Source organism: Leopardus geoffroyi, chromosome A3 (assembly GCF_018350155.1).
Source record: "Leopardus geoffroyi isolate Oge1 chromosome A3, O.geoffroyi_Oge1_pat1.0, whole genome shotgun sequence".
Lineage (NCBI taxonomy): Eukaryota > Metazoa > Chordata > Mammalia > Carnivora > Felidae > Leopardus > Leopardus geoffroyi.
This window is the reverse complement of record NC_059336.1, coordinates 103,016,470-103,039,076: the sequence shown is the minus strand read 5'-3', so window position 1 is coordinate 103,039,076 and position 22,607 is coordinate 103,016,470. Positions and strand designations below refer to the sequence as shown.

The 22,607-nt window shown below is 50.1% G+C and overlaps 1 protein-coding gene across 1 annotated transcript in view; it reads left to right on the top strand.

Annotated features, from left to right (window-relative positions):
• Nucleotides 1-22,394, top strand: part of FBLN7 (fibulin 7) — a 49,914-nt gene extending 27,520 nt beyond the window's left edge. The window contains exons 3-8 of the mRNA XM_045446883.1: nt 2,575-2,745; nt 14,687-14,812; nt 17,603-17,743; nt 18,707-18,844; nt 19,782-19,920; nt 21,323-22,394. Coding sequence (XP_045302839.1) covers nt 2,575-2,745; nt 14,687-14,812; nt 17,603-17,743; nt 18,707-18,844; nt 19,782-19,920; nt 21,323-21,695 — 1,088 coding nt within the window. The 3' untranslated portion in view covers nt 21,696-22,394. The remainder of the gene's footprint in view (nt 1-2,574; nt 2,746-14,686; nt 14,813-17,602; nt 17,744-18,706; nt 18,845-19,781; nt 19,921-21,322) is intronic.
• Nucleotides 22,395-22,607: the final 213 nt, after the last annotated feature.

Below are 22,607 nucleotides of genomic sequence, written 5' to 3'. Positions count from 1 at the left end.
GTGGCCCTGTAGACTCACCACATCGTGCTCATAATGAACCAGCCAAGGGGCACGTCCTTCACTGGACAGAGGCCTTTGGCTCCAATTTAAGAAGTGACTGCAAATTGATTTTTAATTGACCTGTATCCACTTATTAATTCTACTAACACTTATTGAGCACCTACTATGTGCCAGAGACTGTTGCATCTACTCAGGTACGATTTACTTATGAGTTGCTCCAGCAGGTAGTTTTTCTTTTTTGAGGATTTGTTTTCAGAGTCCTCTACAGGTCTCGTGTTTTTGTTTTATTTTAATGCTTGTTTCTTTATTTTGAGAGAGAAAGAGAGCAAGCACAAGCGTGTATGTGCGAGTAGGGGAGAGGTAGAGAGAAGGAGAGAGAGAATCCCAAGCAGATTCCTTGCTGTCAGCCGACATGGGGCTTGAACCCATGAACCGTAAGATCATGACCTAGGCCAAAATCAAGAGTCGGATGCTTAACCAAATGAGCCACACCGGCACCCCTCGTTTTTGAGGATTTTAAAGATCTTTTTATCCCCAAAGAGACCCTACTCCTTTCCCCAAAGGCATTTGATATGCCTTTCAGCACAATAACGTAGTTGATATTTTAAAAGGACTATAAAGTCATTTATTTTTAGGGACTGAGGCAGCAGCCTGGGAGCTCCCAAGCCTTGGGATGTGAACTCACACTCGCTTCCATCTCACAACGTTATTACCACTGGGTGTCAAGTTGAAGGCTTACTAAAGGAGAGTGCTGTGGCAGTGGTCCCCCGGTAACCAGAGGGCACCGAGGGTGCTCCGAGGGGCCATCTCCTGCCCGTCTGCCCAGGCCCGGCCCGCCACAGCTGCTCCGGGAAGGATGTGGGGGGAACGTGTGGGCAGCTGTTCCCATCATGGCAGATGCTGTGCGGTTCTCTATCACTCACTGCAGCCTGAGCGGCCGAAGCAACAGCTTCTTTCTCATCTGTCTAAAACCAGAGAGCATTTTCACAAATGACACTTGGAATTTCCTTCTAAAGCATTTTAGAAGTGGCTCTGAGTTTCTGACTAAACAAAATCTAAATCCAACCTGTCCCAGTTTGGCGACTTTGTTTCCACAAGTGCTGACCACGGGAGGCACCAGCCGCGGGTAGAGGAAAAGGTGGAGCGGCTCTGTCTCCCCTCAGCACACCTTCACAGCACAGCCGGTGTTCAAGCCGCCTTTCTCCGCTCCCTGCTCCCGCCCTGGTCACACCACTGTCATGTCAAGGTTGTGCCTCCACTCCATCCTCCCTCACACCCAGCCCTTCACGCTCAGGCTGCAGCCACTGGTGCTATTAATGTGTAAATTGGCCACCTCGTGCTTCACCTCAAACCCTCACTTCAAACCCTCTCTCGCTCCCTGTTGCCTCTCTGACTTCATCCCCAACTGCTTTCCAGCTCTCCTTAACATTCCTCAGACCTGCCAGGTACACTTCCACCACAGAGCCTGGGCGCCGACTTGTTCCCTTTGTCCTTTCTGGATATCTGCATGGTTATGCCTTCCTTTCTTCACCTCTGCCCCCGTGAGGCCTACCCTGACCACCACATTCACAATTGGTCCCCTCCCCTGTCATCCCCAATACTACTCCCTACTTTTATCTTCTACATGACACTTACCACTTCTTCTCACACTGTGCCTGCTGCTTAAGGACCTTGGTTATCCATGGTCGCCCCTGTTAGAAGGGGACTTCCTGAGAGCTGGGTTTTGTCTGGTTTGTTTACTAGTTATACCAAGTGCCTAATATAGTTCCTGGCACATGGTAAGCACTCAGTAAATAATTTTTCATTGGTTCGTTTGTTCAAGAATTATTTTTTGGGCACTTACTCTGTGCCAGGCACCAGGCTGATGCTGGGGCCACATCAGGGATGCAAGGCCAGGCAAAGTCCCAGCCCTCTCGAACTGCATTTGGAGGGAGAAGACTGACAACAAACATGGAAACAAATACATGGAGAAGTCAACTCCAGCAATTACATATGCTAAGAAAAAAGCAAAGTGAGCTCATGGGGTAGAGAGTGCCTGGGGGGTGGTTTAGCTAAGCAAGGTGGCCAGAGAACACTCTGGGAGGGGGTGGCGTTCGAGCTCAGACCTGAAGAGTGAGAAGGAGCCAGAGAGGAGAAGTTCTGGGGAAAGAACATTCCAGGCTGAGAAAAGAGCAAAAGCCAAGGCCTAGAGGTGGGCTTGATCCGGGCCTGTTCAGGAGGCCTAAGAAACCCGGTGAGGCTAGAGTTCCGAGAAGGCAGGAGTGGGCAGGTCAGCCACACCTAGGTGGGGGGGGGTCCCAGTTCTGACCCCACCCCCCCACGCTTCGCAGCCCTGCACACAACACTCAACGTCTCTAAAGTGCCAGCTCATCTTTCACTGAGTGGGCATGTATCACCCAGGCCCACGAGTGCTTTGAGGATTCGATCGGACACAGCATTAAAAATGTCCAGCACCGTGCACAGCCTGGAGGAGGCACTCAGCACAGGAGCACTTGAAGATGAGAAGCCTTGTAACTGAGATGTTGTAACTCAACTGAGGTTGAGTGACCACGGTCCTTCTTTTTGTCCTCACAGTTTCCTGCCCTGCTCTGAACGCCCCTCTGGATGGCAGAAAGTTTGGAAGCAAGTACTTAGTGGATCACGAAGTCCATTTTACCTGCAACCCTGGCTTCCGGCTGGTTGGGCCCAGCAGCGTGGTGTGCCTTCCCAACGGCACCTGGACGGGGGAGCAGCCCCACTGCAGAGGTACAGCCCCTCCTTCCCACCTCTCTGGGCTGGACCTGTTGCAGCCCAGCAGGGCTCTGCTGGGTAGAAAGGGTCATCCCCTGGGACACTTTCTGCCTGATTCCTCTACCATTCCTCCTCTGCAGAATAGTGGCCAACATGCCCGATGACTCACCTCCACACCAGGCCTGGGCTGGCCTGCGTGAGCTCTGCCAAACCCTCTCAACAATTTAGTCTTGTTTTGCATATGGGGAAATTGAGGCATGGAGAGGTGGAGGAACTTGCCCAAGACCACACAGCTGGGGGGCAGGCTAAACTGATTCACTCCCAGACACTCTGACCCCAGAGTCTATGCTCCTGAACACCTTGCTCTGTTCTGGACACTGGTGATGGGTTCTTACCAATGTTCTGGGGCTGTATTTTGCAAGGCCGTTGGTGACCTGTAGGGTTAGGGAAATTCTCAAGTGTCTTTTGTGTCTGCTTTGGGACTTGGTGTAGACTGGCTCCAGGAGAGACTACTAGGATGGAGGGCAGGCATGAAAAGGTTTCTCTTCTCTCTGTGCTCAGCTCAACAGCAGTACTTTCTTGATGTAGAGGAAAATCAGACTTGGCATGCATGATCTCTGGGCTTTTCAAAAGAATATGGTTAGAAAGTCATGGACACCAGTCGTTTTTAAAGCAGGTCTCATAGGACATCTGCTGGGACAGAATGTCCCTGATTTTAGCCCAAGAGTTGAAAGGGAAATGCACATTACATAAATAAGTATGTTGTCAAGGGCAGTGTAGAGAGGACTTTGAATGCATAAATAACTTGAAAACATAAAGGAACATTAGAAAATATGTCATCTCTAAAGACAGATCGTATGGATTGACCTGCGGAGCCCAGGGCAACCAGAACCACATTCGTGGATTTAGACTTCTATTTTCTATCTCTTGGGAAATACAGATGCTTTTAAGGTTGATTACAGGTACCAGCTCTCAGACCTGGCTGGGAACCAGCCAAGAAATACAAGCCATGTCACTGGCAAACACACCAAGGAAAATGCCAGTATCTGGATTTACCCTTGACCCTGAGAAGTCTCCATCCAGGGTAAGCACCTTATGGATGATAAATATGGCAGCAGAGGAGGTGAGAACACAACGACATCTCATTATCATTGCTTTGAGTGTCTGTATTTTTAACTTACGGATTGAATGACGGACCCCAGTTGATTTCTTTCTGGCGGCATTCAGGTGCTCCGACGGCCACATCATCCTCTGCGGGGTGCCCCCTACATCTTACCTGACCATGCCTCTGACCATGGAGGCCCAGATGGCAGTCAAGTCCCCACTGCCATAAATGGTGCTGGCAAGGTCTTCTGATCTCTCCTCTGTCTCCAGGCTGTCTCTTTGGGTTTGCAGTCAGGGGACAGCTGGCTGTGTGCTCACTTCCTTTGAACCGAGCACTACCATGCTGCTCTTTAAAAGGGCCACACCAGCCCACTCTCCCAGCAGTGCTGGGTGCAGAAATAGGTTTTGCCCATGTGCTGTTTTCTGTCTTGCTCGGGTATTGTCCACGTAGTCGGTCTCAGTAGTGACGTGCATTTACAGCGAGCACGACGTGGTTTAAATAAAAAGACGCATTCATCAGAAGGGGTAGCTGGCAGAATGCATTTGTAGGCAAATGGGTAAGGAACGTCAGAGGTTCAGGAACACAGTCACAAGGAATAGCTTGAGCAAAGGGCCGCATAGGGGCTTGACGAGGGTTGGAATGCAAAACGTTCCCCGCAGCCCAGCTCCATCTTAGCAGCTTGACTGCGCGCCTCCGCAGAGGACCCTGGGCACATCTGCCAGCTCCCTCTTGAGCTTGCACGTACTAATTACGTAATAGTGTCCGGCCTTCCCGCAGCAGGACCCCTCGGTGGAAAAGAGCGTCCTAGTGAATCATGACATGTGTGCCGTGGTTCTCGAACATTCAGGTGCTCCAACGTCGCCGAGAAAGCTTATAAACGGCAGGCTCTGAGGCCTCAAAAGACCCGTTGAGTCGGGTGAGACCTTTATAGATGGGACTTTAGAAATCTACATTTTTAATGTGATTCTGACATTAACTAAGTTTCGAGAAACACCACTTTACTGGTTCTTGCCACTGCCAGAAGCAGAAAAGATCTTGAAAACTTTGAAGCGCTGATGCATTTTAGACCCTCACCAATCAGAGTAGCTGCCTGCTATAAGCCGACAGTGGGGCTATGTCCTGACTGTCAGCACTGGCCAGGCAAGACATTCCCGCACCTGCTCACTTACACTTGCATTGACATTTTGGGAAGGCCAGGCTAGCCCTTCCTTACAAAGATCAGGGCAACCAGCCGCACGGAGCAGTCTCCTTTCCTGAGATGTGGAGATCAGACTTTCCGTGGAGGACCAATGCCAAGTGTGGCCAGCAAGTCTCCTGGCCCTCCTCGTTGTCCAATGTAGTGCACCTCCTGACTCTCACCCGTGAGCTCATTCCAGATCTGCCGCGTGTTCTTTGTCTCCCCTTTCCCTCAGCCTCCTTCCTGGCCATCTGTCCTTCCCTGACCTCCATGCCGAGGACTGCTTGGCACAGCCCACCCTGGACTTCTACTGGGGCCACATTTACTATCTAAAGCCCGGGAAAGATTGTCTCCAGTCCCCACAGAGATCTCAGATGGATTTCTCATCTGTTTAAGTGTAAACTAGGTATGGGGGCTCACCCTTTGGTGGTGGGAAAGAAACTCTGATCTGTCACCGCCCAGGGTGCAACTCGGGTTAGGGTGCCTGTGTGGACGCTTCTGTCCTCAGCAGGAATTTGTTTGATTAATGGATGCCGTCTCCAATAAGAGCCTCAGAGGGATTCCACCCGAGCCTGTCAAGAAGGAGAAATAGAGCCTCGATCTGTTGTTTGGTGACCTCTTGTAACAGTGTTAACAGTGTGGGCAGGACTTGGGCTAGGGTTCAAAAATCCAGTGACCTCCACACACACACCCCTCACGGTGGCCCTAGAATTTTCATGACACGTGCCTCCGCTTCATTTTCCATATGCGCAGTCCTGTGGTCATTGTGTTGTGACCACAGAAGCAAAAGAATCTTCTTAATCACAGAGGATTCATTTCAAGACCCAAAATGTCAGAGACAGTGAAAGATTTAGCAGCTCTTTAATAATTGCCCCTCACCCCATCCACAGTCAGCTGCTTGGAGAGAAGGTGATGAACACAACTTGGCATAGAAGGAAATTACACATAATCCTGCCATTAAAAGAGCCCCTTGGGCAGTGGTAGGCTCTGGAGCTCCAGAATGGAAAGCAGCCATTTAGCTTCCTGGATTATTTCCCTTTTTTCCTTTCTTTCTTGGAAGGGTATGTTTTTAAGATTTGAAGCTTTCTGAATTGGGAGAATCATAGCCACGGGCTTTGTTACTTTGACAACATCGGTAACCAAAGAAAAAATTTGAGGGAAATAAATAACTTTTTCTCTTATTCCTATGCTGGGAAAAAAGAATTGTTTTTGGTAGTCATCCCCTCCCCTCCACCTTTTAAAAAAAAATGTTTATTTTGAGAGAGAGAAAAGGTGGAATGGGGGAGGAGCAGAGAGAGAGGGAGAGAGAGAATCCCAATGCAGGGCTCTGTCTCAATCTCGTGACCATGATGAGGTCATGTCCTGAGCCAAAATCGAGAGTCAGACACTTAACCAACTGAGCTACCGAGGCTTCAAAAAACACCGCTTTTTAACCTTTATTCATCCATTCAACCAATTTTCATCGAACATCAGCTACGCACAAAAGATTGCACCAAGTGCTAAGGATTCCCACTGAGTCTAAGAGACACTACCCAACCTCGTGGGGCTTACCTGTTAAGGTGGAAGGAAGCAAAACAGAGACGAAAATGCAAAGGTAAAGAAATGGGGGTGTGTGGTCAGTGCCCTGAAGGGATCTAAGAAGGGGCTGAGAATAAATATGATGGGGGCAGGAATAGGGGCGGACCTCTCTGAGGCAGTCACAGGGATGCAGAGATGTGAAAGGGTGTGTGGGGGGGGTCTAGTCATGTGATGAGCAGGTGAGTGGGTGGGTGGCGGGGGAAGAGTCTGTTCCAGGAAGAGGGAATAGCAGGTACAAAGAGGCCCTAAGGAAGGGAAGAATTTGGTATGTTTGAGGAAATGAATAAAGAAAGTACACGACCTTGCTCCCGGAACAGGTGTGAGCTGAGAGTGAGCAAGGTGAGGTGGAGAGACGCACAGGCCTGCTCTTGCAGCCTTGGAGGCCATGCAGAGGCTGGATTTTAGTTTGGGCACAATAAACAGGTTTACAGAGAGAGGTGTGGTAATTGGATTTGTGTGTTGCTGCTGTGTAGAAAGTGACAGGAGGTGACAGGAATAGAGCCGGAGAACCACTTAGGGGGCTACTGAAGTCCAGGGGTGAGATACGGCAGAGGAGATTAAAAGTAAACCTAGAGACAGAACTGATGGAACTTTCCATGATTAAACCCATGTGGATTGTCTACACGAAAGAGAAGTCCAGGCTCCCCAACTCCGCTTGAATGTCGGGGTGCATGGTGTCATTTACAGAAATACTGAAGATCAGGTACCCGGGTGGCTCAGTTGGTTAAGCGGCCGACTTCGGCTCAGGTCATGATCTCACAGTTCGTGATTTCGAGCCCCGTGTCGGGCTCTGTGCTGACAGCTCGGAGCCTGGAGCCTCCTTTGGATTCTGTGTCTCCCTCTCTCTCTGCCTCTCCCCTGCTTGTGCTTTCTCTCTCTCTCTCTCAAAATTAAATAAACATTAAAAAAAAAAAAAAAACCTGTAAACCAGACATACTGAACACTGAGCGACAAGTGTAGGTTTGTTCTTAACCACCCTGCTTGGGGTGGGGGGCGGTCATTGATCAGAGCTCCATTTTGGACACATTAAGCTAAAATGTCTGTACGACATCCTGGTGGAGAACCGTTAATTCAACCCATGGATACCATCGAGCAGAACACCATATCACCATTCCCAGCGGGGACTCTTTGGCCTCTGCCCACTGCATCTTAGTATTAGAGTTACCCAGGAACACACAGCACGGTCAGGCACCAGATGGAGCCACACTTGGCTCTCACAGGGAAGGGACAGAGTGAGACCAGCCTCGGTAGTGGGCGCCGGTCCAGCGTGGCTGGCGGGTCTCTCTCAGCAGCTGACACGGGGCAGTTCTCGGGTGTGTACCCCTCTCGTGCTGCAGGGGAAGGACCCCCAACCCCTTCCCACGGAGTCTGAAAGATTGAAAGCTGAGGGCCATTGACATACACACGTAAGCAGAACAAAAGAATACTCTTGGAACCCGAAACAGGGAAAGAAGTCTCCCCCAGGCGGTGGTAAGCCCTGCACAGGCCGTGGGCTCTTTGTCTCATGTTAAGGAAGCGGTCCAGTCCCAAGGCCTGTTCTTATTCGGCCAAGTGGGGCTCCAAAGACTGCCCGAGACTGCCTTTCCCAACAGAGGTCAGGTGGAGGGTGGGAGGGAGGGAGCTGGTGACATACTTAGATCTACAGACGGTGGTAAGGGCACCAGTGAGGAGAGGGTAGAGACAGAAAGGAAGTGGCTCAGGGCCTGAAGGGCAGTGAGACATCAGAGGGAGACGAAGGCACAGGAGACAGGAGGAGCCCACGTAGACAAACCTCAGGAGACCGAAAAAGCAGGGCTGAGGCACCAGATCGGGTGCTTGGGAGGCTATGTTGCAGTCAGGGCAGAGCACGGGTCACTGTATGAGTCCTTTCCTCAGAGACCTTCAGAAAAGGATTTGAGGAGAAAGAGCTTCCTCTGATGCAGTAGCCACTTAGCTACTGAGTGACTGGCTGGCTGATTTACGGACTGATCGAACGAATGAATGAGGGATTATGTTAAAAAAAAAAAAAAAAAAAAAAAAACTAAGAACTTCCTTCCAGACTTTTATCTAGGTGTATATATGCAAGCTTTACATATCCAACAACATTTGTGGTTAGATATTAACAGAAGTGAGTCTTCATTAACTCTTCCTTCCCAAACATGACCTTCAGTGATTACAAAGCACTTCCCCCTAAGGGAACTATTCTAGTTCTACTGAACTATCCCTTTTTTGTGCCTGGTTTTTGTAGTCATAAATAATGCCAAGACAAACAATCTTAATACATTTTTTGCAGTGGAAAAAATTTTTTTTCCAAAAAGCTAAATTTACTGAATCAAAAGGACTGTTTATGTTCTTTTACATACATATATATATTTAAATAGAACTTATCTTTTTTAAAATTAATTTTATTTTTTTTTTAATTTACATCCAAATTAATTAGCATATAGTGCAACAATGATTTCAGGAGTAGATTCCTTAGTGCCCCTTCCCCATTAAGCCCATCCCCTCTCCCACAACCCCTCCAGTAACCCTCAGTTTGTTCTCCATATTTAGGAGTCTCTTCTGTTTTGTCCCCCTCCTTGTTTTTATATTATTTTTGTTTCCCTTCCCTTATGTTCATCTGTTTTGTATCATAAAGTCCTCATATGACTGAAGTCATATGATATTTGTCTTTCTCTGACTAATTTCACTTAGCATAATACCCTCCAGTTCCATCCATGTAGTTGCAAATGGCAAGATTTCATTCTTTTTGATTGCCGAGTAATACTCCATTGTGTATATATACCACATCTTTATCCATTCATCCATCGATGGACATTTGGGCTCTTTCCATACTTTGGCTATTGTTGATAGTGCTGCTATAAACATTGGGGTGCATATGTCCCTTTGAAACAGCACACCTGTATCCCGTGGATAAATACCTAGTATTTATCCAATTGCTTTATCCAATTTATACAATTGCTGGGTTGTAGGGTAGTTCTATTTTTAATTTCTTGAGGAACCTCCATACTGTTTTCCAGAGTGGCTGCACCAGCTTGCATTCCCACCAACAATGCAAAAGAGATCCTCTTTCTCCGCATCCTTGCCAACATCTGTTGTTGCCTGAGTTGTTAATGTTAGCCATTCTGACAGGTGTGAGGTGGTATCTCATTGTGGTTTTGATTGGCATTTCCCTGATGATGAGTGATGTTGAGCATTTTTTCATGTGTCAGTTGGCCATCTGGATGTCTTCTTTGGAGAAGTGTCTATTCATGTCTTTTGCCCATTTCTTCACTGGATTCTTTGTTTTTTGGGTGTTGAGTTTGATAAGTTCTTTACAGAACCTGGATATTAACCCTTTATCTGATATGTCATTTGCAAATATCTTCTCCCATTCCATCGGTTGCCTTTTAGTTTTGCTGATTGTTTCCTTCACTGTGCAGAAGTTTTTATTTTGATGAGGTCCCAGTAGTTCATTTTTGCTTTTGTTTCCCTTGCCTCCAGAGACGTGTTGAGTAAGAAGTTGCTGCAGTCAAGATCAAAGAGGTTTTTGCCTGCTTTCTCTCCGAGGATTTTGATGGCTTCCTGTCTTACATTGAGGTCTTTCATCTATTTTGAGTTTATTTTTGTGTATGGTGTAAGAAAGTGGTCCAGCTTCATTCTTCTGCATATCGCTGTCCAGTTTTCCCAGCACCACTTGCTGAAGAGACTGTCTTTATTCCATTGGATATTCTTTCCTGTTTTGTCAAAGATTAGTTGGCCATATGTTTGTGGGTCCATTTCTGGGTTCTCTATTCTGTTCCATTGATCTGAGTGTCTGTTCTTGTGCCATCGCTGTGGAAAATTTTAAATGCACAGTAGAAAGAATGGTATAACGATCCTCACACACTCAAATACAGCAAATTCCTTAATATCTTTAAATACCTAGTTAGGGTAAAAATTTCTCCAGTTGCCTCATGATTTTTTAACACTTTGGTTGAACCAGGGTCCACATAAGAACCACACATTACAGTTGGTTGATCTGTCAGCACAGAGTTTCATGCGGGGCTCAATCCCAGAACTGTGATATCATGACCTGGACCGAAGTCAAGAGTCAGACACTTAACCTACTGAGCCTCCCAGACGCCCCTCTTACTCCTTTTTAGTCTACAGTCTCCTCCCCTTCCTCCTCCTTCCTCCTGCCACCCTGCCTCAGTCTCTTCCAGTTTATTTGTTGAAGAAAATGTTTGTTTCCCACAGCCTTGATTTTGTTAACTGCATCCCTGTGGGGTCATTTAACATGATTTTCCAGTCTCTTTCTTTCTTTCTTTTTTCCTTTCAGTTTTATTAACATCCAGCACTGTGTTAAGCTTAAGATGTGCAGCATAACCACCTGACTTAACATACATTGTGAAATGGTCATCACACCAAGTTTCCTTAGCACCCATCCTCCAATATACACACGCAAAAAGAAAAGAAATGGTTTTGCCTTTGTGGTGAGAATCTACTGTCTTAACTTCCCTGTTACCAACACAGCAGTGTTACCTACAGTCACCATGCTGTACATCACAGCCTCAGTATTATCTATCTCATAACTACAGGTTTGTACATTTTTGGTCTCTGGATTTCTTCTTTTTTTTTTAATTTTTTTTAATGTTTATTTATTTTTGAGAGGGGGGCAGCGAGGGGCAGAGAGAGAGGGAGACAGAGAATCCAAAGCAGGCCCTGCATGATCAGCATGGAGCCTGACGTGGGGCTCGAACACATGAACTGTCAGATCATGATCTGAGCTGAATCGGATGCTCAACTGACTGAGCCACCCAGGCGTCCCTTGCCTCTTGATTTCTTAAAAACTGGCAGTGAACTCCAGAGGCCTGATGAGATCCAAGGAAGACTTTTGTTTTGTGCCGGCCGGACAGCTGTAGACGCCGTTGCGGGGAAGCCCGAGCCATCTGCCATCCTTCATGATGCTGTGCCTTGGGAAGCCTTACTGCTGCCCTCGTGCAGATGGCTCTGCAGCCTATTCCTCAGGATGCGCTGAGGGTAATCCCCCGAGTTCTTGCTCTTTCAGAAAGAGTGCAGCTTTCCCACTGGGCGCCAGTTTGGACATCACCTGCCTGTCTTGCGTCTTCTTTCCTTGAGTGTGTTAAATATGCCTCTGTGTCTTCCGTCGTAGCTGATTCTGCTGTTGCTGCCATAAGTATCTTGGTCTTCTCGCCTGGATGCCCAAAGGATTTTTTCTTTGTCTTTGAAATCTAATCATCTTCTTAGGATCCACCCCAGTCCTGGCTTTCCTGGGCTGGCTTTTCAACAGGAAGTCTCAGTGGCTGGAGCACACTGGCCCCTAGGAACTCCTGAAACCTCCCAGGACATAGCCTGATATTGATGAGACTCTAATGGGAGGAGGATCCAAATGGCTCAACAAAGAATGTCAGTGCACACGAAAGGGATGGCCCAGAGAGCGGGAGAGGAGCACAAAGCGGACAGCTCAGAGAAAGCATGAGCCACACTGAAAACAGCCATGGAAGCGCCAGGTGGACAGTCAGGAGGCCGGACCAGCCATATAGGAGAACGTGTTTCCTCTAAACATGAGTAACAGAAAAGGACTCTTGTCAAATCCCATACAAACTGTTATAAGGGAAAAAAAAAGATAGAATAAAAAGTCTCTACAGACAATGAGGGAATGCCAGAAAGACCTGGCCATAAAATAGATGAAGACTATTACCTGGTATTTCTAAACAAGCTGAAAGAAATTTGAAAAAGATAAAAACTGTGAAAGGACAGCACAAATAAAAACTAGCAAGCCTCAGAAATGAGGTGATTGGAGAAATGGAAAATCTGAAACGAGATGACAGAACACAGGAAAGGATTATAAATAAACGGGAAGAGAGCAGATCATGTGCGTAAAACATGCAGCTCGGCTCCCGGGAAATAGTAAGTGCTCACTAAACAGCAGAGTTCAACAGGATCATCCGCCATGCTTTTGGCTAGACAGTCTCTCCTCAGCCTCTGCCCATGCCCTCTGTACGGCCCTGAAGCCACCCTGCACAGCCTGGGACAGATGTGAATGTGATGACAGCTATACTTTGATCAGGACACAGATGGGGCACCAGGACTGGGCACTGGGCCATGGAATGCTTCTCACAGTGTACCTACCAAGATAAGAAATTACGTCTGTATGGAGCCTGTCTAGAAACGAAAATCCTGGGCAACAAGATCCAGACGGGGAGACAGAGAACAGAGTCCTGGGCCACCTGTACATTTCTCTGTTGAGCTGATGACCAACCCCCCCCCCCCAAACCCCCTGCCCCACCAGGTGCAGCCAGGCCCGGTCCCTTCCACTGGAGGATCAGAGGGGAGAGACAATGGTGCTCGTCCCACTGGGGCCAAATCGAAGGCTACTCATGTTCACACTCTTTGGCTCTCGGCCCACAACATCACGGACTAGTGGTCTGCTTGCTTTCAGACTCTGCTAGACAGCAGTGTTGGGGGCAGGCAATGGGCAGAAGCGGGAATTCCAAGCTCTGTGGCATATTGTGTACAGTGTCACTCTAGACACATTCCTAGAGACCAGTCATCTGAGAACAGAACGTATGGGGAGAACACAAGCCGGGTGAGGTTACTGAGAAGCTGAAAAAGCTCCTTCCCCAGGAATAAGCAGCATTTGGATGATCTGGGTCCTTTCACAACTAACAGAAACCATACAATAGTCTGTATAACATCCCAGCTCTGAAGAGGCAGAAGGGAAGCCAGCATCCCAGCCAACCCACCCACAGCAAGGCTGCTGTTCTCATCAGGAGCAAAGCACCCTTTCTTCCTCTTGATAGATACAGCAGGAAAGGATGCTCATATGCCAACAAGGAGAGGTTTCCAGCTTCCTTTCCTGAGATGCTGTGGTCAACTCAGTGAACTGACAAACCTCTCTCTTTGGTAGAAAGGGCTTGCGCTCTCTGTGCTTTAAGAGTGGGCTTAGGGGTGGGGCGCCTGGGTGGCTCTGTTGGTTAAGCGTCCAACTTCAGCTCAGGTCATGATCTCACAGTTTGTGGGTTCGAGCCCCGCACCAGGCTCTGTGCTGACAACTCAGAGCCTGGAGCCTGCTTCAGATTCTGTGTCTCCCCCTCTCTCTGCCCCGCCCATGCTCACGCTTTGTCTCTCAGTAATAAATAATGTTTAAAAAAAATTAACAAACAAACAAAAAAGACTGGGCTTAGGGGTGCCTGGGTGGCTCAGTCGGTTAAGCGTCCAACTTTGGCCCAGGACATGATCTCATGGTTCATGAGTTCAAGCCCCGCATCAGGCTCTGTGCTGACAGCTCAGAGCCTGGAGCCTGCTTCGGATTCTGTGTCTCTCTCCCTCTCTGTGCCTGCCCCACTCGAGCTCTCTCTCTCAAAAATAAAACTAAGCATTAAAAAAAAAAAAAGACTGGGCTTAAGGATTCATAACACGCAGATGTGGCCTGAGGGTTTTTAAAAAATTATTTTTTTCTAATTAGAAAATTTATTGTGGGAAAGGTCATTGTGGGAAAATGAAAGAGTAGAAAAAAAGTGTAAATGAAGAAAAATTGCCTGTAATCCTACCACACAGAGAGAAATCCATTAAACTTCAAAATCTGTATCTCTTTCTATATATTGCTTTCCCACAGGACTGCTGTGTGTATGAGCAAGGAACATTTCCCTTTTCCACCACTTAAGAAGTGTCGAGAGTCAAAAAGTCTTCCTTGGTTGCACAGGAAATGAGTACAGGAGAGCTTCCGGGTGGGAATTTGGAGAGAGCTGGTTTTCCCCTTCTCCGGACACTGATGGACCGTCTATCACTCTTATAACTCCCCTGAAAAGGTGTTCTTCCTGGGTGCTGGCTGCTAAGGGCAGAGCTGGGGACAGTACAGCTTGACTCAAAGGCAATGTGGGTTCATGCAGTGGCCCACCCTGTAAATTAGAAAATGGTGCCTCTGGTGGAGAGTGGCTGGCTGACGGGCCAGCTCCTGCAGGCAGAGCCCCAGGCAAGCTCCTGGTGTGTGGCAGGGTATGTGGCTTGCCGAATGGCGGGAGAGTGGAAGCTGGAGTCCTCCTGCCATGTAAAGAAAAGTAACCCATCTTTGGTTTGGGTTCATTTTAGAATCAGAACTCAACTACTTCTATTTGAAAATTATTTGTTCCTAGACATAAGCGAATGCTCCAGCCAGCCTTGTCAGAATGGCGGCACGTGTGTAGAAGGAGTCAGCCAGTACAAATGCATCTGTCCTCCCGGGAAGACGGGGAGCCACTGTCAGCACCAGGCCCAGACAGGTACGTGGCCGCTGTGGGGCTGGGTGAGAACGTTCCACTGTAGAGAGAGGAGCTCCCTGGTCACGGGTCACCACACGCAGATGTGTCAGGAGCTCAGTTCCCCACCCGAGAGTGGGCTTTCTGTCCCCTGATCCCTCCAGTTCCTGCAGTGGTTATCTGAGATGGAATGCAGGTCTCCTGTGTAACCGGAGTTTTGATCCTTCTCATGTAAGAAAATGCAGGTGGAGGTACTGACCCCTAATGTAAGATCTCCCCAGACTGGGAATTTGGCCTGAGAAGCTTCCCTGCTCCACCTTCACTCGGTCAGCATTTCCTCTGCAGATCAACAGAATGGCTCTTCCTTTCTGATGCTCCCAGCAAAATCAGCAGTTACTGATACAGGCCAAAGTACCCTCAGAGCTGTGCACCAGACATCTGACTGGTGGGAAGCTCATTATCCACATCTTGAGTCCCAACACGTCCCTAGCTAGCAGGTCTAGAGGCCACATAGTGGCTGTTTTCACAGATGGCAAGATAATCCAGTAAGATATCTATGAGGGTCCCCCCACTGTGCTGTAGCCAACGTTTCTTAGATTAAAAAGTCAAATCCTAAAGCTGTCCTCTTTCTTTGCCAGAAAGCCCTGGAGTGTCCCGTCCGGTTGTCTGGGTTTCGGTGCGGAATCTCGGTGTGGGGAGGAGGAGGAACTGGTGGTTAGCGCTAGTGTCCAGAGAGTAGGAGCTTTGTCGGAACTTGATATTCTTGCATCAGACTCCGTCCAAGGCCAGTTTTAAATATTTTGCCCCCAGAGAGCTGCCGCTTAATTGTCTTGGTTCTGTTCAGCTGACTCAGCCTCGCCGGTGCTTTCTCGGAATGAAGCTGCCCTTCCCAAGAGCCTGGAGGCCTCCTTCCAGCTCCCATCCGGGGAGCTGCTCTCCGTGGAAACAGTCCCATCGCCTCTCCTCCTACTTACAAACAGGAAAGAACAAGAAATGGGCCTTCTTTCAAGCCAAATGTGCCGGCCCTAGACCCTGAGTGTCCTAAACCCCACCTGTCAGGGTTGGTGCCGTCAGGACCTGTAGGCAGTTGCTCTTCAGGTGCGACTTTATATGTAAAGATTTCCCCACGCCAAGAACCTCCCCAGGGAAGGGGAGGAGGGAGTGGGCAGGTGCGTCTGAAGCCAGTGGATGTCCTCATGGTCTCCACAAACAGCCCAGCAGAGGCCCGGGTTCTTGCTCGCCTGGAGCCTTCCTTCCCATCATCTCTGCCCGTGTCTTTCCAGCTCTGAGGGGGAGCCCCTCTCCGAATATCTTTTAAATATTTTTTTAAATGTTTGTTTATTTTTGAGAGAGAGCGCACAAGCAGGAGAGGGGCAAAGAGAGAGACACACACAAAATGTGGAGCAGGTTCCAGGCTCTGAGCTGTCAGCGCAGAGCCCAACACCGGGCTCACACTCACAAACCGTGAGATCGTGACCCGAGCTGAAGTCGAATGCTTAACCGACTGAGCCACCCAGGCGCCCCTCTCTGAATACTTTTTAAAATCCGTTCACCTCAGGGTGCCTGGGTGGCTCAGTCAGTTAAGCTTCCGACTTCAGGTCAGGTCATGATCTCCCAGTCCGTGGGTGTGAACCCTGTGTCGGGTTCTGTGCTGACAGCTCAGAGCCTGGAGCCTGCTTTGGATTCTGTGTCTCACTCTCTCTCTGCCCCTTCCCCTCTTGTGCTCTCTCTCTCTCTCAAAATAAACATTGAAAAAATCCATTCCCCTCTTCTTTCCCTATTATAGTAAAATATATACAACATAAAATGTACCATTTTCACCACTATAAGGGTACAGGCCAGAGGCATTAAGTGCATTTACATTGGTTAGACAGCCCTCACCACGTCTTCCAGAACTGAAACTCTGCCCCTGAAACAGTACTTCCCTTTTCCCTCCCCTCCCAGCCTCCCCCACAACCACTCCACATGCTCTCTATGAATCTGATTACTCCGAAGACTTTGCATAAATGGAGTCACCCCGTGTTGTGTCCCCGCTGAAGAGGTTCAGCACCATTTCTTTCACCACCCGTTCCTCTCCCACCTCCCCTAACCGTAAAAAGCTGCAAATCTTTTGAAAACTTTCAAAAGCTAATTAAAAAGATTTTTTTTTTTTCTGATTGGAAAATTGGTGTCCTTGGTTTAAAAATGAAAAGCTTAGATTCCTTAGAAAGGTATAAAAATTACAACAACAAAAAAGAACCCCCCAAAAGTAGTGTTTTACATTTCATAGTTTTAGGGGCATCTAGGTGGCTTAGTCAGTGAGGCTCTGACTCTTGTTTTTGGCGTAATGATCTCGCCATTTGTGGGGATGGAGCCCCGCCTTTGAATGAGCCTGCTTGGGGTCTTTTCCTTCTCTTCTCTTCTCTACTCTACTCTCTCTTCTCTTCCTCTCTCTCGCTCTCCCTCCTCGCCTCCCCTGCTCGCGTTCTCCTTCTCTCTCAAAATAAAAATAATAAATTCCCTAGTTTCAACCTCCAGGCATCACTGTTAGCATATGCTGGTGTGTTAAGCCTTCTGCAGGGAAAACGGAGATTTGACCCCGCGGCGGTCCTTCTGGGCGCAGCCGCGTGGCCTGCGCTTCCTGCCCTGGGATTTGCGGGCGGCTGCGGCCGGCTGCGGGTTTCTGGTTAACGGCTTGTCTTTCCTTCCCGACTCCAGCGTAAGCCCTGACGAGGGGGCGCGCCCCCGGCCCGGCCCTCCTCCCGGCCCCTGCCCGAGGTCGGGCGCGCGGCGGGTGCGCCAGGGCCGGGCGCTGAGGGTGTCTTGTCCCCGCAGCCGCCCCGGACGGCAGCGTGGCCGGCGACCCCGCCTTCAGCCGCGCGCCGCGCTGTGCGCAGGTGGAGCGGGCGCAGCACTGCAGCTGCGAGGCCGGATTCCACCTGAGCGGCGCCGCCGCGGGCGACAGCGTCTGCCAGGGTAGGCGGGGGCTCTGTCCCGGAAGCGGGCGGGACTGAGGGGGTGGGGGAGCGAGGACGGGGCTCCCACCCGCCGCCCTCCTGCTGCAGGCTCACCCAGCGCAGGGGATGGGCAAAGTCTCAGAAAGCCCGACCCGCTTTGCGTTTTAGGTGAGTGTCGACCTGATGGCTGCTGAGACTAGACGTTAGGGGCCATCGTGAGAATCAAGACTGGAGAAAGCAGCCATGGGTGCCCACACTTGCTCCCATGCCAGAACTCGAGCACGGTGCCATCCAAACCACGGGCACTCCTCTAGAAGGGCCTTGAGGCCCCTTGTCCCCTCCATCCAGCTGCAGTGACACGGGCAGAGAGGAGCTTGAGTCCTTGTGCTGGCGAGACAGGCACCCTGAGCTGTGCAGGGGTCTGGGACCCAATTCCCTGGTCCCCTCTCCACTTAGCTTTACAGACCCAGCCACTGCAGCTAACCTCTCCTAATACCAAAGTGCCTTTTAAGAACCACTCAAACTAAGCAGGCCCAAACCTGAGAATTGGCCGGTTGGTGCCAACTACCTCATTTTACAGCAGCAGAAATGAGAGCCTCTCTTACTCCATGCCCAAAGATGAGGCCAGTTGAGGTGGGGCTGTGATCCAAGCCAGTAGTCTGGGCTGCCGGCCCCATCTGCCAGCCTCTGAGGGGTCCTTTCTGTTAGTCTTCCGCCTTAGAGAAACCCATCTAGGGTCTACCACGTAGGTCCCTCTCACCCCTCCCTTCGGCCCTGTGGGCCCTTGGCTGGGGAGGAAGGGGAGCACACCTGCTCTTCTTCTGGATGCTCTGCTGGGGACGGGCTTTCCCTACCCCACCAGACCCAGCCACTTAGCCACAGTGGCCATCCCCTCCAGGAATTGAGGTGCGGCCATCCTGGGTCATGGTTGGTGGGTGTTCACCACATGGCTCCTGCTCATACTGGGCACTTCCGTCCCCAGATGTGAATGAATGCGAGCTCTACGGGCAGGAGGGACGCCCCCGGCTCTGCATGCACACCTGTGTGAACACCCCGGGTTCCTACCGCTGTGCCTGCCCCAGCGGGTACCGGACCATGGCCGACGGGAAGAGCTGTGAGGGTGAGTGATGCTGCTGCAGAGGCAGGTGGTTGCAGGGCTCAAGAGAGAGCCTGGCTGGTCTCGAACAGCAGCTCTTAGCCACTGGGAGAGAAGGAGCAGGAGAGAAGGCAGAGGGCGTCTCCATGGCCTGAAGTGCAATGTGAGAGAAGAGGTGGCTCTCCAATGACATCCTGGTGGGATCCCCACTAGGGGCTCTGCAGGGATCAGAGGACTGAGTAACCTGGGACTGGGGAAGGAGAAGACACCTCCATCCATCCATCCCCCAACCAACCATCCATCCCTCCCTCCCTCCAGCCATCTATCCCTCCATCTGTTCATCCATCCCTCCCTCCCTCCATCCATCCCCCATTCATCCATCCCTCCTTCCATCCCTCCTTCCCTCCATCCATCCATCCATCCATCCCACAAGTACTCAAGAAGGCAGGCCCAGGTAGGATTGTGCAGATTGGGAAGAAACAGCTTCCAGCTGGGGTGAAGGCAACAGCAGAGACTTCCTGTAAGGAGAGTGAGGACATATGCATTTGGGGTGAGGTGAGCAGAGCAGAAAGGCTTTCCGGAAGATCTGGCTCCTAAAGGGCCTGATAATAGCCATCGAGGGGAGACTCTGGGGCGCTCAGGCTGAGGAGGAGGCAGATCTGAGAGAAGTGTTGTGACCTGTGACTGGTAATGCTCCTGTGCTTCTAGCACGTCTGTAACGGGTCTACCCTGAGGAAGGACAGGATCCCGGGGAGGTGAGCTCCCCAGCAGGGTTCTCCAGCACTTCCACGGGGGCTGGATTTCAAATAGCTCAGGATGACATGGTTTCCTAATTTGAAAAATAAGTTTTAGGTATTTAGAAAGCTCACCACATTCCAGTGCCTGTTGAGGATTTTCATGTGGTCTTGTGACAGAAGGGACATCGGGATTTTCACTCTCCCTGGGGTGTCCCTTATTTCAGACGTCGATGAGTGTGTGAGCCCCCAGCACGTGTGTCCCCGGGGAACCATGTGCATCAACACCGGTGGAGGCTTCCAGTGCGTCAGCCCGGAGTGCCCCGAGGGCAGCGGCAACGTGAGCTACGTGAAGACGTCTCCGTTGTGAGTATAGCCAGGGCACCCACGGCCGGGCGCATACATCCCTCAGCCAGGCCTCCCAGGGTGGGTGGGCCAGATTCTGCCTCAGTTCTTAGGAAAAGGTACAGTTATATCCAAGGAAAGATGGGAGGCGGGAGCTGGGAGTCTGGCTTCTCTGAGCTTCCGTTTCCCTTCGGTGGTTGCATTTAATGCCTTGCTGCTCTGTGCAGCAAGAACCCAATTTGCCCTGATAGGGGTACAGTTCCAAGTGCTCCCTGCTGACATGGAGGATGACTGAATTCTAGCCACCCTGCTGCAGCACTTTTGGGGGTAGGGGCCGCTGGAGGGAAGACCACTGTGGTCACATTACCAGGAGGCAGAGACATATTACACAGATTTGGGAGAAGATTGTTTTCTCGTGTTCACATGGCTGGTAACTGGTAGGTTCCAGTCACTCTGCATTATATTAATCTGCTCTTCCTCTGAGATTAGGAGGTTTGATTTTCAGGAATCTCAGCACGTGGTAGTTTTTGTTTTCAAAAGGTGAGAGACGGGCCTTTCAGGAGAATAACTACAACTATCACAGAGTGCATGTATTTTCTTCTGAAACGGAGACCACAAGAGCCTTAACATGGTCTTTAGAGTGAATTGACTTCACAAGCTCAGATGCCTGAATTGCTTTTTGCACTGTAGCAGACAGAATAGAAGCACTGAGAAAGCCAGTGGCATTGAAGAGTAGCAGTTATTTCCTGAGCCCGAAGGCATCACGATCTTCCTCAGAAGTCACGTGGTGAAGGGACTGTATGTCGTAGCCTTCGGGGACAGCCCTGATTCACAGCCAGATACCGTATTCAACCTGCATAACTGTGATTATATGGGTCACTGAATTGCATCTGTCTTTTATGTTGGGTAAGGTAGAGAAATTTCAGAAGCACTTCCACAAGATCCTGATTCCAAATTGTTAAGAGAGACAGGGTTCCCTCTTTAAGAGTAAACACTGGGTGTTTGGAAAGTTCACCCCATATAGAGCGCCACATTCCAGTGTTGGCAGCTACCTGCCGGGGTCCCATTACTGAGAGAGGTGTCGGCACATGTAGAAGGGGCACCTGGTTTGAATACCAGGACCATCACTAGTTAATCTTCCCCAGCTTTAGTTTTCTGTGAAAACTATAGTAACAGCATATATAAATATACATGCCCATCCATACACAAGTGGGTCAGGGGAGCACCTGTGCCCCGGCCACACCTGACACCACCCATGCTCATTTGCCTGTGGCTCTGAGCACCTATAGTGAGGAGCTGGTGGCTGGGGAAGGTCACTCTGCAGGCCTCCGCAAAAAGGCAGTGGGGCCGGCGAGCCAGGTCAGGGCAGCCCTTCCTGAGTTTCGCCAAGGCTGACTCCCTCCACTTTGCCTCTCTGTTCCAGCCAGTGTGAGCGAAACCCCTGCCCCATGGAGAGCAGACCGTGCCGCCACTTGCCCAAGACCATCTCCTTCCATTACCTTTCTCTGCCCTCCAACCTGAAGACGCCCATCACGCTCTTCCGCATGGCTACGGCCTCAGCCCCCGGCCGACCCGGACCCAACAGCCTGCGGTTTGGGATCGTGGGTGGGAACAGCCGAGGCCACTTTGTGATGCAGCGCTCAGACCGGCAGACGGGGGAGCTGATCCTCGTCCAGACCCTGGAGGGGCCTCAGACGCTAGAGGTGGACGTCGACATGTCAGAATACCTGGACCGCTCCTTCCAGGCCAACCATGTGTCCAAGGTCACCATCTTTGTGTCCCCTTATGACTTCTAAGGCAGCTGTGGGATCACTGCGGTGCAGAGATCTGGGCTCATCTCTCTTCCTCAGAGATTCAGCTGTGGGCCCTGACTGCCACAGACCTCTCTCCCCACCCTGCCCTGCCCCTGCCCTGTCCCTGCCCACCTGCCTGTGCCCCCAGGTTTCTAGGGCACCGTGCACACTCCTCCATGGAGTGGCACAGAAGGGCAGCCACGGGACCCAGACTGCTGCCATCACCATTTTCTTTCTGCTTTAAGCTCTTCCTGTAGATTATGCACTAACCTTCTCAAGTCTTTTTTACAGGGAAATGGGCGGTTTTTCAAAATGCTGGGTGAATGGCTTGTGAGTTTGAACCAGCTGGGGAGGGAAAAGCTTATGATATGTGTCTGAGATGACTGTCAGCCCTCTGCATTGTTGTAGTCAAGCCTCTAGCATGCTGAGGGCCGGATCATGCCCCTGCACATGTGGGCATAGGGACTGGGTCTCCTGCCACAGCCCGGCATATTGTTCTTGTCTGCATTCCCTTCTGTGACATGCCTGCCGGGCTTCTCATCAGAAAGCCGTGGCAGGGCCTGGAACCCCCGTGCAGATTCTTCTAGACCAAGGAACCAACATTAAAGCATAAGTTCTGCCTGAAGTAATTCTCTTTTGAGAACTCGTATCTCAGAACATAACCTGGTATCATAACAGAAGAAATAAAGTCTGTTGCTCCTACGTGCCCACCTGGCCTGTTCCTGAACATGAGTTAGCCCAGTTCCTTCTAGGAAGGGATACCTGGCTCTCTTCTTGTCTAGGCTAGACCCACTGGGATGAATGAAGAAGAAAGAAAACATGGAGGTGACCTTGGGATTGCTCCACCAATAGAAATTCTGCTTGGCCAGATGAGAGATTGGTAAGGCAACATCTGGCCATGATGAGTTTAAGAAA